The following is a 13,469-nucleotide window of genomic DNA, read 5'->3' as shown; positions in this document are numbered from 1 at the left end:
TGGAAATGATTAGGAAGTTTAGGGGGGAGGAACAGATTCGTGATTTTATATAGAAAAGTGAGATTTTAGAAATTCTAGGTGTATTTAAATATGAAGGGACACGGTGGCTCTGGCTAAGACGCTGAGCTTGTCGATCGAAAGGTTGGTAGTTCAGCGGTTCGAATCCCTAGTGCCGTGTAAACGGGGTGAGCTCCCGTTACTTGTCCCAGCTTCTACCAACCTAGCAGTTTGAAAGCATGTTAAAAAATGCGAGTAGAAAAATAGGGACCAACTTTGGTGGGAAGGTAACAGCATTCCGTGCACCTTTGGCGTTGAGTCATGCCGGCCACATGACCACGGAGACGTCTTCGGACAGTGCTGGCTCTTCAGCTTTGAAACGGAGATGAGCACTGCCCCCTAGAGTCAGGAACAATTAGCACATATGTGCGAGGGGAACCTTTACCTTTATTTAAATATGTCTTAATTGACTACCCCAGCGGTTCCCAACCTTTTGGGCACCAGGGACCAGTTCCGTGGAGAGAGGTTTTTTCGTGGGCGTGGTTTTGTGTGCTGCCTGCATCCCCTGGATGGAGCTTCGCTTGTTTGTGTGGCCCGGTTGCTGGCATGCTGCGGCCCAGTGTCGGTCCGTGGACCAGGAGTTGGGAACCCCTGGACTACCCTATGCGTGTTCTTGTTATAATATTTTTCTCTCATTACTCTTTCCTGGTAGGAAGAGAAAATGGAAGGCAACAGCTCCCTTCGCATTCAACGTTGGTCTACGAGACACGTGGCCAAGTGGCTGAAGCAAGAAGGCTTTTGTGAGTATGTGGAGATTTTGTGTGATAGACACCGGCTGGATGGCATCACGCTTTTGACTCTGACAGAATATGACTTGCGGTCCCCTCCCTTGGAGATCAAGGTTTTGGGGGACATCAAGCGGCTGATGCTGTCCATACGGAAACTGCAGAAGCATCACGTGGAGATTTTGGAGGAGCTGGGCTACAGCAGCGAGACCCCCATCGGGTCCCTGTCCCCCGTGATTGGCTGCGTCCAAGGAAGGGAATGGTTTTGCAATGGCGAAGTGCAGCGGGACTGCGATGACTGTGAACCTGTGTCTGAGCTGAGCGCTGAGCAGTATCAGTACACCAACGGGAAAGGCAAGCATTCTCCGAGGACACTGAACCCCGAATATTGGAAGACGGCCTTGAGCTGCATATATGTCTTCATTGTGTTTGGCTTCACCTCCTTCGTCATGGTCATCGTGCATGAGCGAGTACCCGATATGCAGACCTACCCACCGCTACCGGACATATTCCTGGACAGGTAAGGACGCTGCTAACGGTTAAAGGAGCCCTTTTTGAGTAGAATTGAACGGTGGCATTATTTGTCGACAATGCTGATTTGTCCTCTTTTTTTCCAGGAAGCTGATTGTATGCACAGACTTTTCTGTAAGTGTAGAAACTACAGGGAATGAGTTATTTGTGTTCTCTTAAATGCAGGGTCTTGCAATTGAGAAGCCCATCTGGGAAGTTCTAGGTCAATGATGGCTAACCTTTTTGCCATCGCGTGCCAGGAGCGTGGGGGGGGGGTCACATGCGTGTATGCCCACACCCATAATTTTATGCAGCCTGCCCATGCGCATGTGCGTGCAAACTCCCCCCCCTCCCTGCTCCTGGCATGTGATGACCCGGTAGGCCCATTTTTCTTTCTCCCCAGGCTCCAGAGCCTTTCTAGTCCCACCGGAAGTTGGCAGATGGCTATTTCCGAACTCTGGAGGGCCTCCGGGGGGGTGGGGAAGGCCCTTTTCGCCCTCCCCAGACTTCTAGAAAGGCTCTGGAGCCTGGATAGAAAGAAAAATGGGCCTTCCCCACCAACCCCCAAGACCCTCTGGAGGCAAGAAACAACCTGTTTCCCTACTTCTGGTGGGCCCAGAAGGCCTGAAAATCAGCTGGCGCACGCCGGAGCTGAGCTCACATGCCCACTGATATGGCTATGGGTGCCACCTGTGGCACGCGTGCCATAGGTTCATCATCACGGTTCTAGGTCCATGAGTCTAGATGAAAAAGTTGCTAAATCCATTTATTTATTTATGCATGCATGCATGCAAATGCAGCTATTCTTTTTGGAGTACAGCTTTTCTTTTCTTTCCTTTCTTTTTTTTTTTTGAGTATAGCATCAGGAATTCTGGGAACAGAAGTCCACACATCTTAAACTAAGACGATCAAAGGCCTGGAGACTAAAACATATGAAGAACAGTTGCAGGATTTGGGTTTGGCTAGTCTAGAGAAAAGAAGGACTAGGAAGGACATGAGAGCAGTATTGCAGTATTTGAGGGGCTGCCACAAAGAAGAGAGGGGTCAACTTATTTTCCAAAGCACCAGAAGGCAGGACAAGAAACAATGGATGGAAACTAATCAAGGAGAGAAGCAACCAGGAATTAAGGAGAAATTTTCTAACAGTGAGGATAATTAACCAGTGGAACAGCTTGCCTCCAGAAATTGTGGGTGCTCCATCACTGGAGGCTTTTAAGAAAAGACTGGACAGCCACCTGCCTGAAATGGAACAGGGTCTCCTGCTTGAGCAGGGGTTGGATTAGAAGACCTCCAGGGTCCCTTCCAGCTCCATTCTAATTGATTGATTTTAAGTTGTCAAGATTGAGAAACAACTGGCTTACGCCCGCCACATCATAATACGTGGAATTGGCTATGTAATTTCTATAACGATTTGTATCATATCTTGGTTGTGGGATCCTTGATGCTCCCTGAGCTGGGTTGTTGTCCTGCAGCCATTTCATTACCCACCTAGGTAACATCATCAGTGCTAGGATGTCTTGATTACTGTTGACATTGAATCAGAAACCTGACTGCTGGATGCTATTTGCTGAGGTCAGTTTGGGACTGACTTCAGCACAAAATTGTCAAGATATCAGTTGACTGCATATTGGAGGCAAAGGGTCTCCAAATCTGGCAACTTTAAGGCTTGTGGCAACTTTAAGGCTGTCTATGACCCAGGTCTCTCCGACAGTGAGATGGGCAGCATATACATTTAATAAATAAATTCTAGTGGTGTGAACTGGATTTGTGTGAAGTATGGATTCTGGGGAAATTCAAACTAGATTTTAATTTGCCTGGAGCGAGGCAGATAAATCTAAATCACATTTGTTCCAATTCTGAGTCCTTCAGTTAAATTCCAGCCCCAAACCAAACAAAAATTTGTTGCTGATATCCAATACCTTGGCTGGATAGGGGGTGGGTGGGGAAGCAACCAACTGGTTTTGATGTCTTCTTGACCTGCTCTCTGGTCAGAAAATCCTGTGCAATCAGATCATTCATGGACAAATGGCCTGATTGTGAGAACCAATCCAGTCTGAGACAGACCAGTTATTTACCGAACAAACTACGGTACCTCCAAGTTTGATGTTACATCATCTGAGCTCTTTGGTGAGGCTGCCCCAGTGATGCCATGGTAAAGAATTTCCAAACCCGGTGGAGAATTTTAAAATTGGGTGAGAATTCACCCACCCTGAATTCACACCATAAGTCATGCAAATCTGTTGAATAATCCTAAACACTATACAAAATATTGTACTTAGCGTATTTTTCGGACTATAAAACACACTTTTTTCTCTCCCAAAAGGGGGCGAAAATGTCTGTGCGTCTTATAGACCAAATATTGCCGAAGCCCCGCCCACCCGCCAGCTATTTTTTGGCCTCCGCACGCCCTGTTTTCGGCCTTTTTCAGGCCTTCTTTTGGCCCATTTTTGAGACTTTTGGGGCCTGTTTTCAGGGCTTTTTTCACCCCGTTTTTGAGGCTTTTTTCAGAAAAACGGGGTGAAAAAAGCCTCAAAAATTGGCCAAAAAGTCTCAAAAATGGCCCCCCAAAGGCCTCAAAAATGCCCCCAAAAAACCAAAAAAATTGGCCAAAAAAAGCCCCGGAAACAGGCCAAAAAAAGGCCCGAAAAAGGGAGGTCAAAAACTTTTTTTTTGTTGTTTTCCTCTTCTAAATTTAGGTGCGTCTTATAGCCCGAAAAATACGGTATTTGTATTTAATGTTGAAACCACCCATCTTCCTCACAGTATGGTATAGCCATGCTATCATCAATCACCAGTGGCAGTAGAATTGTAATGCCCTCAATAAAATTGATGCTGCATCTTAATATTTAATGCATCCCGGGGAAGCTGAAATAAACCCCAAATTTATCAAATCTATTCCACCACAAAACAATCAGAGTTCAGTTTATTTTTTAAAACATGAATAGTCATGAAAATAACGATTGTAAAGTTTGGTTGATGCCTGTCTAACCTACTCATCATCATTGCATTCATGTTATTTTTTTTTTTAAAACAAAAATATAATTTTCCGATTTGGTTTCATCTGAGAACCAATCATTCCATAGCTCGGTGAACAAAAGGGCCGTTTCTTAAGTGTGTCCTCGTTGCAAATGATCAGCGCAACTCGGGGGCAGGAGTTGGCTCTGGCCAGATCTTTTTCCCTGCCATTCTCTGCCATTTTATTCAATGTCACTGGACATTGGGTTCATTCATGCAGAAGCCATAAACCGTGTCACTTGTCAGTCTGAGCTAAAAGCAAACAAAGAATTTGCATTGTGCCTGAATGTTATCTATGACCCAGGTCGTTGAATTTAGGCATTGTTTTAATTTTTGCTTTGCATTTAAGAATAAGAGAAAGATGACTTCTTGAATGCCAGATGTTATTCTAGGTTAAATGTATGACCTTCTGCGAGACCCTAACCAGCAAACAAGGCAGGAAATTACAGCAACTGGCCGTCGGATTGCCCCAACTCTTGTGCCCTTTAGTAACCGAAAGACATGTGATTGATTGTTTGTTTGAATTGCTTCTCATTGGCTAAGGCTACAGTGTCCGCCCCATGAGTGGTTGCCAGAGAATGATTGCAAAAGACATAGAAGGCAAGGCTGGATATCTGTTGACCACAAAAGAATCTGTGGTCATGATAATGCTTGAATAGGTGAGATCAGATAATTATCTTGGTTTAAGCCTTTAGATCAAAAGGATTTATTCAATTCTCTAATGTGTTTGTTCTTGGGAAGAGTCAACTTTTCTAGAAGACTAAATGCCTTGGGGTTCCCCCCCCCCTTCATAGAAACCTATTTAAGAAATGAATATTTTGGAATGCTTATAGCTGCCCAAGTAACAAATGTTTGGGAAATCGTTTTATACAATTTTATTAAAAGTTTTTAAAAGGAAGATAAATGCCAATACAAACCAATGTAAAGTAAAAAAAAGAAGAAGGAATAAAAAAAAAGCTAAGAGTACAAGAAAGGAAACAAAGTAAAAGAAGAATAGAAAAGAAAGAAAGAAGATATAAAAAAAACTTCCCAGCTTCTTTACAGGAGTTATAAATACAATTATAAATTTACCTCTTTCTCTAAAGTTATAAAATGTCTCTCTTGTTTCTATAATTTAACCTGTTTCAATATCATAAATCATAAGTTCATTTTTTTTCTGTTTTATGCAAAAAAGTCCATAAGAGGTGTCCAACAAAATTCCATGAATTTCTTTTTCCAATTGTTTGTCCGTCAGTCCCAAAAGGCCTCGATTCTTAACTATATATTAATCTTTAAAATCCTCTGAATTGTGTACATATTTGAATTTAAAATTTTCTAGCTTTTTTACACATCCACCAAACATGACAAAGAGTCCCTTCTTGTTATACAAATTTGAACGTCTTAATATATTCTAGACCCGTAATGGCGAACCTATGGCACATATGCCAGAAGTGGCACACAAAGCTATCTCTCCGGGCACTTGAGCCGTCACCCATTGCTCTTCCAGGTTCCAGTGCGCCAGCCAGCTGGTCTTCATGTGCGCACCGGGTGGCTGCTCTTCCGGTTTCCAGTGCACGCATGCACACTAGCCAGCTGGTCTTCTGCATGCGTGCACCAGAAACTTCCTGGCACATGCATGCACAATGGCCAACTGGTCTTCACACATGCATGCGTCCCAAAAACCGGAAGACCAGGTGGCCAGTGCACATGTGCGTGCCGGAAACCAGAAGAGCAGCCGCCCAGTGTGTGCATGCACACCGGGCGGCTGCTCTGGTTTCCGGCACACATATGCATGCACGCACGCACGCACTCCATTTTGACACTCAGTGCCGAAAAAGTTCGCCAGCACTGTTCTAGACAATTTCTCTGGGGACATACAGTATACCAACAATCCATCATTTTATAAAAATTCTCTTTAATATTATAACACGGTGTAAATATCCTTTCAAGCATATATTTCCCATTGTTCCATTTGTATCATTATAGCCAAGATTATTAGCCCACTTTATCATACTTTATTTCATTTTGTTTCATTTTCATTTGTTCTGCTTCAAATTTTAATAAAGGTTTACGCATTTTAGCAATTACATGTTCATTTATACACAATTCTGTGACATTCCTACAATGTTCAGAACCGTAAACTCTTTCATCTACTTTAATCTTTCTAATATTATAAGAAAACCACTGGGAACTCTATTCCTTTGCAACCAGTTCTTTTCTTGATTTGATTTTGCATTCCCTGTGAAAAAATTCTAGTTTCTCATCATAAGTTAGCCATCTATGTTTGCCTATTACTTCTCGTCCAGAAAATGCTTCTTGTGCTGAGAGCAACAACGATATTTTCAGGCACAGCCTGGTTTTATATCTGTTCCATATTCTCAGCATGGCACATCCAACATAGCAATTTTCAAATTCCACATTAACCTTGATTTTGTCATACAACAAGTATCCATGCCACCCAAACCTCAGGACATGCCCTTCTACAAGTCTTTTGTTTCTCAGCAACACCCACTCTTTCATCCAAAGGCAACAGCAAGCTGTAAAATACAATTGTCAAAACAAGTATTGTCTGGAACAAAAACAGCATTCTAGGCAGGGCATTCATTTTTATATTAGAAATTCTCCCCAGCAGTGACAATTGTATTTCCTCCCATCTTAACATGTCTTTTAAACTTCATTCCATGTCTTAAAATAATTATTTTGAAATAAAGTAGCCTATTTTTCAAACTATAAGACGCACCAGTGTATAAGACACACCAAGATTTCAAAGAGGTAAGCAAGAAAAAAAATGTTTTTGCCCTCCCCGGCCCCCAGGACCACTCTGCAGGCCTCCCAAACCCTCTTCGTGTCCCGTTTTTCACCCGTTTTTCATTCTGCAGGCCTCCCAAACCCTCTTCATGTCCCGTTTTTCACCCGTTTTTCATTCTGCAGGCCTCCCAAAGTCTCTTCATGCTCTGTTTTTGAGAAAAACGGGCCCATTGTTCGCAAAAATGGTAGGGGCAGGGCTTCGGGAGGCCAAAAATGGCTATATTTGGTATATAGACCCACCAACATTTCCACCCTCTTTTGGGGGAGGGGGGAAGTGCAACTTATACTCCGAAAAGTACAGTATATCTTTGTCATACGGATACCCAGCTATTTTACTTCCTTCTGAATTTTAAAACCCATTTTCATCACTTCTGTTGTTAACATTTTTGTTTTCTCTTTGTTTTTTTAAAAACAAAATGCACCAAATTCTTTTAGTTTTCCCATTCATGTTTCAATTCCCTTTAAAGGATCTTCCAAAAACCAACACCTGCAAAAGCTGCAAAAGTCCTAACTTGAAAGTTTCTGTTTCGATCCTTACTCCCAGAATTCTCTAATTTTGTCTTATATCTCTAATCAATATTTCAAGAACCAAAAGGAACAAAAGGAAAGAGTGTGCATCCCTGTATCACACGAGGCTTTATTAGATCTCCATTAACCACAATGTGTGCTTTCTGTGAAATATAAATTCATCCTACTGTTCTGACCTAGGCCTCCTGAGTCAGTAAACTACACGAGTAGTCCCAAAATCCTGTTTTATTTTAACAGCTGTGAATTCTGTTCATTCACAGATGAGTCCCAAATAGTTGTAAAGAGTCCTTCGGGATAAGGCTGATAATCACCCACCTTGATCTCCCTTGACACGTTGCCAAAGACCTAATTGGCAAAGCCACATGGAGTCCAGAATCAAACAGAGCTTCAGACTTTAAACTGAACAGAATGAACAAACGTTGCTTCCTGCAAAGGCCCACGTGCCTTTGCTCCTTTTTTAAGTCTTATGGGAGGGGCCAATCATCTCCTAGCCCTACTCCTGAGTCGTCCCTTTTGTTTTAGCTCTTCTTGCCTTCTGGCAGCTCTGCGCATGCGCGCACTGGAAACAGGCTCCCCCTATTCCTCTGCCTCGCTGAGGTCCGACTCTGGAGGCTCCGGAGACAGCATGTACCTCCCAGATGGCCCTTTCTCTGCCTCCGACGCAGAGCCCTTGTCCGAGCCTTCCCCAGACTCCAGGACTGGCCCATGGCCCTCCCCTAAAATAGGCTTGGAAATCTCTTTTTTTATATAGCAAAAGGGGAGCACAAGGAATGCAAAACTTTCATTCTATAAGATGTTTCTCAATTGATTCACTTTCTGTATTAACACATCAAGGAGCGAAATTATAGGAAGGGAGGCGTTGTTTGCATTTAATAAAAATGTGAATCTTTTTTGTCGTATTTAAAAATTGGACCTTTCTGAGTTTAAGTCAAGATCTGCCCCATATTCCCACCATTCTCACACTTCGTTTTGTTGCCTCAAGTTTTAGGCTTCATTAGTAGCATTTTTAAAACATTTAGCACTTTTAAGATGGTAGTTCAGGTCTCTCTGCTCTATTTCTAGGAAAACATGTTTTTCTTTTAGCCAAGGTCATTTTTGGTATGCGAGAAACTGGGCTTTTCCGCAAACACAGTAGAAAATTTATTCTGAAGGTTCTTGAATACATTTGCAACTTTCAAGAAAGATACAAACCCAGCTGGGAAAAACATTTTATGTAACTCATAAATTTGTCACTTGTGGAATGTTATCTTGAATCAATGTTTTCTATTGTTCAAACTTCACACACAATGAACATTTATTTTATTGTTTGGTCATTTGCTTACTGATCTATTTACATATACTGAATGTATGTATCCTTCGTTTCCGTGCCCTGTAAAAAGATTTGCTCTCCTCCTCTTAATAAATGCTTTGTGCTTTGCCTGAATAACTTGACGATTCATATTTTCAGGAAGACAATATATTCATATTTTTGCAAAGAAGCCCCTTTGCAAAGGTAAAAATCTCTTAAGTTCAGTGGTCAAGTTCTTATCAGCCCCAGGCCAAACTTGGGTTGCCAGAATTTGGAGGCAACAATCTGATAATTTTAAAGCTTTTAAAAATATATTTTACCAGAAAAACAGAGGTCAAAATTTTGGTTCACAACTGTGATTTTAAGATTATTCAAGAGTTAAGATTTCCCTATCCTTGGAAAATCATTTCACAGGCGGCATTTGCTTTCAGTTTATGCAATGTTAAAAGGATATAATTATATTAATATCATATTAAATCTTGAGCTGGATTCCACGGACATAGTTATATTAGCATCATATTAATTAAGCCTTCAGTTGGATTCCAGCCTGCTGTCATTAGTTTGATTTAATCTTTAGTTCTTAAAAATGTTTTTGTGTGTGTGTGTGTGTGTCTTTGGTCCCTCCCAGGTGATGCTTCTTTCCAAGTTTACTTATTAGGTACATACTTGAATCTCTAAAGACCTACGCAAGGGTCCTCTATGTAGACTTTAGTTCAGCATTCAATACCATCATTCCAGACATACTTCTAACTAACCTAAACCAGCTACAGGTACCTGAATACACTTGTAAGTGGATCATAAGCTTCCTAACAAACAGGAAGCAGCAGGTGAAGCTAAACAGAATCGCATCAGATACCTGTACAATTAGCACAGGGGCCCCATAGGGCTGTGTGCTCTCCCCACTTCTCTTCTCTCTCTATACCAATGACTGCATCTCTAACGATCCATCTGTTAAACTACTGAAGTTCGCAGATGACACAACAGTGATCGGTCTCATTCAAGACAATGATGAATCCACATACAGATGGAAGGTTGAACAACTAAACACGTGGTGTGACCGGAACAACCTGGAACTGAACACACTCAAAACCGTAGAAATGGTGGTAGACTTTAGAAGAAACCCTTCCATACTTCCACCTCTCACAATACTAGACAACACAGTATCAACAGTAGAGACCTTCAAATTTCTAGGTTCTACCATATCGCAAGATCTAAAATGGACAGCTAACATCAAAAACATCATCAAAAAAGCACAGCAAAGAATGTTCTTTCTGTGACAACTCAGAAAGCTCAAACTGCCCAAGAAGCTGCTGATCCAGTTCTACAGAGGAATTATTGAGTCTGTCATCTGCAGTTCTATACCTGTCTGGTTTGGTTCTGCAACCCAACAAGACAGGCACCGACTTCAGAGGATAATTAGAATTGCAGAAAAAACAATTGCTACCAACCTGCCTTCCATTGAGGACCTGTATACTGCACAAGTCAAAAAGAGGGCTGTGAAAATATTTACAGACCCCTCGCATCCTGGACATAAACTGTTTCAACTCCTACCCTCAAAACGACGCTATAGGGCACTTTACACCAGAACAACTAGACATAAGAATAGTTTTTCCCCGAATGTCATCACTCTGCTAAACAAATAATTCCATCAACATTGTCAAACTATTTACTAAGTCTGCACTACTGTTAATGATAGTGCATGTTCCTACCCAGAAGAGGAGGGGAAAGGAGAAGGAGGAGGAGGAGAAGGAGGAGGAGGAGGAGGAGGAGGAGGAAGAGGAGGAGGAGGAGGAGAAGAAGAAGAAGAAGACTTGGGAACCCATCCTCAACCTCAGGCGCTGAACCTTGAAGATGAACATAATAAAATCAATTGTGGTGGCCATAGCGCTTAGTAATTTCCTAATTTCAGTGTAGGAGGTCTACTTACAACTCAGTTGCACCTTTCCATGATATATGCTAATTGGAATAACCAGTTTAAAGCATTTCTTCTTCAATCTAATCTCAGCATCATGTGTAATAGTAGATGGAAATGACCTTAGAAGGCTAGGCAAAGAGATGCTGACGAGAACCGTCAAATGAGAGACAACACAATCCAAAGCTGGATAGCAGAGACCCTCCCTAGTTTATCAGGACTGGGAGAAAAATTTACTTAACACACTTGGAAGATTATGTCAATGGAGTGAAAGGGTCCGTGAAGGGATTAGAGCATATACAGTGGGTGCCTAACTTGACCTTTGATTCTCTGCTGAGCTGAGCTCTAATGTGCCAACTGCAGAGATAAAGCCTCTAGGCCAGAGGTAGGCAACTATGGCCCTTTTATGATTTGTGGACTTCAGTTCCCAGAATTCCTGAGCTAACATGGCTGGCTCAGGAATTCTGGGAGTTGAAGTCCACAAGTCATAAAAGGACATAGTTGCCCACCCCTGCTCTAGGAGAATTGCCAAGCTTAGCCTAACTCAGAGGTCTTCAAATGTGACAGCTTTAAGACTTGTGGACTTCAACTCCCAGAATTCTCCAGCCAGTTATGCTGGCTGGAGAATTCTGGGAGTTGAAGTCCACAAGTCTAAAGCTGCCAAGTTTGAAGACCTCTGGCCTAGCTAAAGTAACTTCTTGTGAAATGCAAAATGTGGATTCTGCCTGTTTGCTGTAACTGTTTGCTGTAACTTAATATGTGTATTCTCAGCAACCTAATGAGAGATAACGATGCTAACAAAGCTCTTGAGTTATATGCCAGAAAATGTATTTCTTTCCCCTTCTAAGGTCCATTGTTTTCAGAGCCCTGAGAAAAATCATGAGATTTGCGTGATATGATATGCGTATTATGTTTCTATAGCAGTGACAATCTATGCAAGCTGTGTAAATTATAAGTTTGAGAAGAAGGTTTTTTTTTTTTTAGCACGCCTGCTTTTCTCTCTGCCTGCTGTTTAAGGTGGGAGACTAAAAGGGTCGCCCAGTTTTGCTTTCTAGCAAAAATAAAAGCTGATTATCAGTAGCCTTGTGTTCAGAGTTTTTTATCATATATTTATGTTTTTAAATTGGCTGTACACCGCCCCAAGTCCTTCGGGAGAAGGGCGGTATATAAATAAAATTAACATTAACATTAACAACATTCAGAGTTTCATTGGCTTTATCAGATTCTGAGCTGCATTCAGAAACCTTACAGTAGGTTTAAAATAGAATGAGTGCATCTGGTCATGGTTCCTATCAGGTCTGCTCTGCAAGGCCAACATCAAAGGTTGATCCCTCGTTGAGAACTCAGGTAAACATACCATATTTTTCGGAGTATAAGACACACTTTTTTCCCTCCTAAAAGAGGCTGAAAATTTGGGTGCATCTTATACTCCGAATGTAGCTTTTTTTGAAGCTTTTTTTCAGCCCTAACGAGGCGCTAGTGAGTGAAGCGATCTCCCTGCTTTCCCTGCTCCCTCCAACTCTCAGCTGTGAAGCTTTTTTTTCTGTGAAGCGATCTTCCATGCTTTCCCTGCTCCCTCCAACTCCCTCCAACTCTCAGCTGTGAAGCTTTTTTTCAGCCCTAACAAGGCACTAGCGAGTGAAGCGATCTCCGTGGTTTGACTGCTTTTCTCATTGCTTCTCTCTCCAAAGATCAGTTGTGCTTTAGAAGCAGTTTTTTATCCCCAAGCAGGGGATAAAAACCAGCAAACTAATGTGCTGAAGCTGACCAGACTAAGGACGCTAGCCAGATGAATACCTGGTAGGCAGATTTTTTTCCCCCTCTAATTTCCTCCCCAAAAACTAAGCTGCGTCTTATACTATGGTGCGTCTTATACTCCGAAAAATACGGTATTTATGCTTCTCTGGACAATGTCCTTCTCAAAGCGCCCTGAATGGAGATACCCAGTGAGCGGCCTCAACGTGATACTTAAGAACCTCCTGAAGTAGTTCCATCATGAACTTTGCCAAGAGGACGCTTAGGTCTTCCGAGCAAATCCTGCACCTGGAGGTCCCTGTTGACACAGAAGAAAGGAAACTCTTCACGTCCCAGACATGTACCTTAGGCTTGGGAGGATTGAATGAGCGAGAGACCCTCGTGTCTAGGAGGCTCACTTTCATGATGCTGGCAGGATTAGAAAGGATTAACAGACAGGACGCAGCAGGTGAAGCTAGGCAAAATCACATCAGATACCAGCACGATTAGCACAGGAGCCCCTAGGGCTGTGTGCTCTCTCCTCTACTCTTCTCTCTATTCACCAATGACTGCATCTCAAAAGATCCCTCTGTCAAAATACTGAAGTTTGCAGATGATACAACAGTGATTGGTCTCATTCAAGACAACGATGACTCCGCATACAGACGGGAGGTTGAACAACTAGCCTTGTGGTGCAACCAGAACAATCTTGAACTAAATACACTCAAAACCATAGAAATGGTGGTGGATTTTAGAAGAAACCCTCCTATACTACCACCTCTTAAAATACTAGACAACACAGTATCAACAGTAGAGTCCTTCAAGTTTCTAGGTTCTATAATATCTCCAGACTTAAAATGGACACCTAACATCAAAAACATCATCAAAAAAGCTCAATAAAGTATGTTCTTTC

General features: G+C 42.2%; 1 protein-coding gene across 1 annotated transcript in view; it reads left to right on the top strand.

Annotated features, from left to right (window-relative positions):
- Window positions 1–13,469, top strand: part of SAMD8 (sterile alpha motif domain containing 8) — a 43,019-nt gene that overhangs the window by 10,778 nt on the left and 18,772 nt on the right. Inside the window, exon 2 of the mRNA XM_070945696.1 lies at window positions 710–1,302. Coding sequence (XP_070801797.1) covers window positions 719–1,302 — 584 coding nt within the window. The 5' untranslated portion in view covers window positions 710–718. The remainder of the gene's footprint in view (window positions 1–709; window positions 1,303–13,469) is intronic.

The sequence above is a fragment of the Pituophis catenifer genome, unplaced genomic scaffold, assembly GCF_029215685.1.
Source record: "Pituophis catenifer annectens isolate HBS135680 unplaced genomic scaffold, rPitCat1.0.hap2 SCAF_6, whole genome shotgun sequence".
Classification (NCBI taxonomy): domain Eukaryota; kingdom Metazoa; phylum Chordata; class Lepidosauria; order Squamata; family Colubridae; genus Pituophis; species Pituophis catenifer.
Note: the sequence above shows the minus strand (reverse complement) of the source record. Positions and strands in the feature narration are given on the sequence as shown.